Source organism: Manacus vitellinus, unplaced genomic scaffold, assembly GCF_001715985.3.
Source record: "Manacus vitellinus isolate BGI_N305 unplaced genomic scaffold, ASM171598v3 scaffold_31_pilon, whole genome shotgun sequence".
Lineage (NCBI taxonomy): Eukaryota > Metazoa > Chordata > Aves > Passeriformes > Pipridae > Manacus > Manacus vitellinus.
The window spans coordinates 1,561,844-1,563,218 of record NW_021940379.1 but is presented as its reverse complement, the minus strand read 5'-3'; the positions used below and the strand labels follow the sequence as shown (position 1 = coordinate 1,563,218).

Sequence of the window (1,375 nt, the reverse complement as noted above, 5' to 3'; positions counted from 1 at the left end):
CCGGGGCCGGGGCGGGGGGGTCCCGGGCGATGCCAGGGCTGGACAGCCCCGGCCGTGCCGTGCCGGGCGATGTTCGGTGTGTGTGTGACCCCCCTGCTTGCCTTGGCAGGTGGGTGGGATACCAGTACCCTGGCTACCGGGGCTACCAGTACCTGTTTGAAAAGGGGGACTACAAGGACAGCTCAGATTTCGGCGCTCAGCACCCCCAGATCCAGTCGGTCAGGCGCATCCGGGACATGCAGTGGCACCAGCGTGGCGCTTACCACCCCACCAACTAGAGCCCCCGGCCCGTGCCGGGGCGCGGGGAGCGGACCAAGCGTTCCCCCGGCCGCCGCTGTGCCCCCGCGGCCTCGCCTCCCGCCTCCCCCCGTGTGATGCACGCGCTGCCGAAGCAACTCAATAAAGCTTGGAATTTCAAAGTCCCAGCTCTGCCCCTTCATTCCCGGGGCTGCAGAGGGACCCCGGTGTTGCGGTGCCTTTACTGACCCCGTGCTCCTGGGTGGGGAGGGGGGCCCGTCGCCGCATTCTCGGTGCTCTCAGTGCCACCGGCGCTGCCGGCGCACCAAAGTGCCCGGGGAGAGGGAGGTGACCTGGGGCTCAGCGGGAGGGACGGGAGCTGCTCGCCCCCTGCAGACTTGGGGGTCTGGCCCCCGTGCGGGGGCTCCGGGACTCAGCCCCGTCCCGGGGTGCACGGCCAGGGGTGGGGGTCACATCCTGCTGCGGCCGGCAAAGGTGTCCAAGGAGCACCGCGGTGACTGGGAGGATGCCGCGACGGCTGCGAGGGGGAGCGTTTGCCCTCTCGGTCAGAGCACCTCCGAGCCAAATAATTGCTTTAGTTATTAGGCACTGGAAGCTTTAATTAGGAATAATGCTTTAATTTAGGAGTCACGGAGCTAAAGGATGATTTAATTATCGTATCTTAAGTCGAGCAAAGGAAGGGGAGGAAGGCAGCCGCACTTGCTTGGCCGGGGACTCCGTGGGGTGGCAGGGGCAGAGGCGGTGTCGCAGGTGGTGGCGGAGGTGGCCGGGCTCGGTCCCTCCGGCAGCAGGATGTGGCCGTGGCAGCCGCTGTGTGTCACTGCAGCTGTGTGTGGGCAAGAGGGGGCCGGGGCTGCACAGGTGATGGAAACCTGACCGGGGCACCCCGGGCACCCCGTGGCTCCTGCCGCTCTCCTCTCTCGTGCACCGCAGCGCCTGGTTCCGCTGCTTTGGTGTGAAAACCAGCAAAACTGGGAACCCCAGGGAGTCACGGATGCACAACATCGCCCTCAACAGCTCCCATGCCCAGCCGCCCCGGCGGAGGGGGGGGTTTGCTCCCTAAATCCTCCGCATTCCAGAGGCTTTTCCCTGTGCTCCGGATGAGCGAGCCCGCGGG

General features: G+C 66.6%; 1 protein-coding gene across 1 annotated transcript in view; it reads left to right on the top strand.

Moving 5' to 3' along the window:
- Window positions 1-278, top strand: part of LOC103760220 (beta-crystallin B3) — an 11,001-nt gene extending 10,723 nt beyond the window's left edge. The window contains exon 6 of the mRNA XM_029961187.1: window positions 110-278. Within this exon, the coding sequence (XP_029817047.1) occupies window positions 110-278 (169 nt within the window). The remainder of the gene's footprint in view (window positions 1-109) is intronic.
- Window positions 279-1,375: the final 1,097 nt, after the last annotated feature.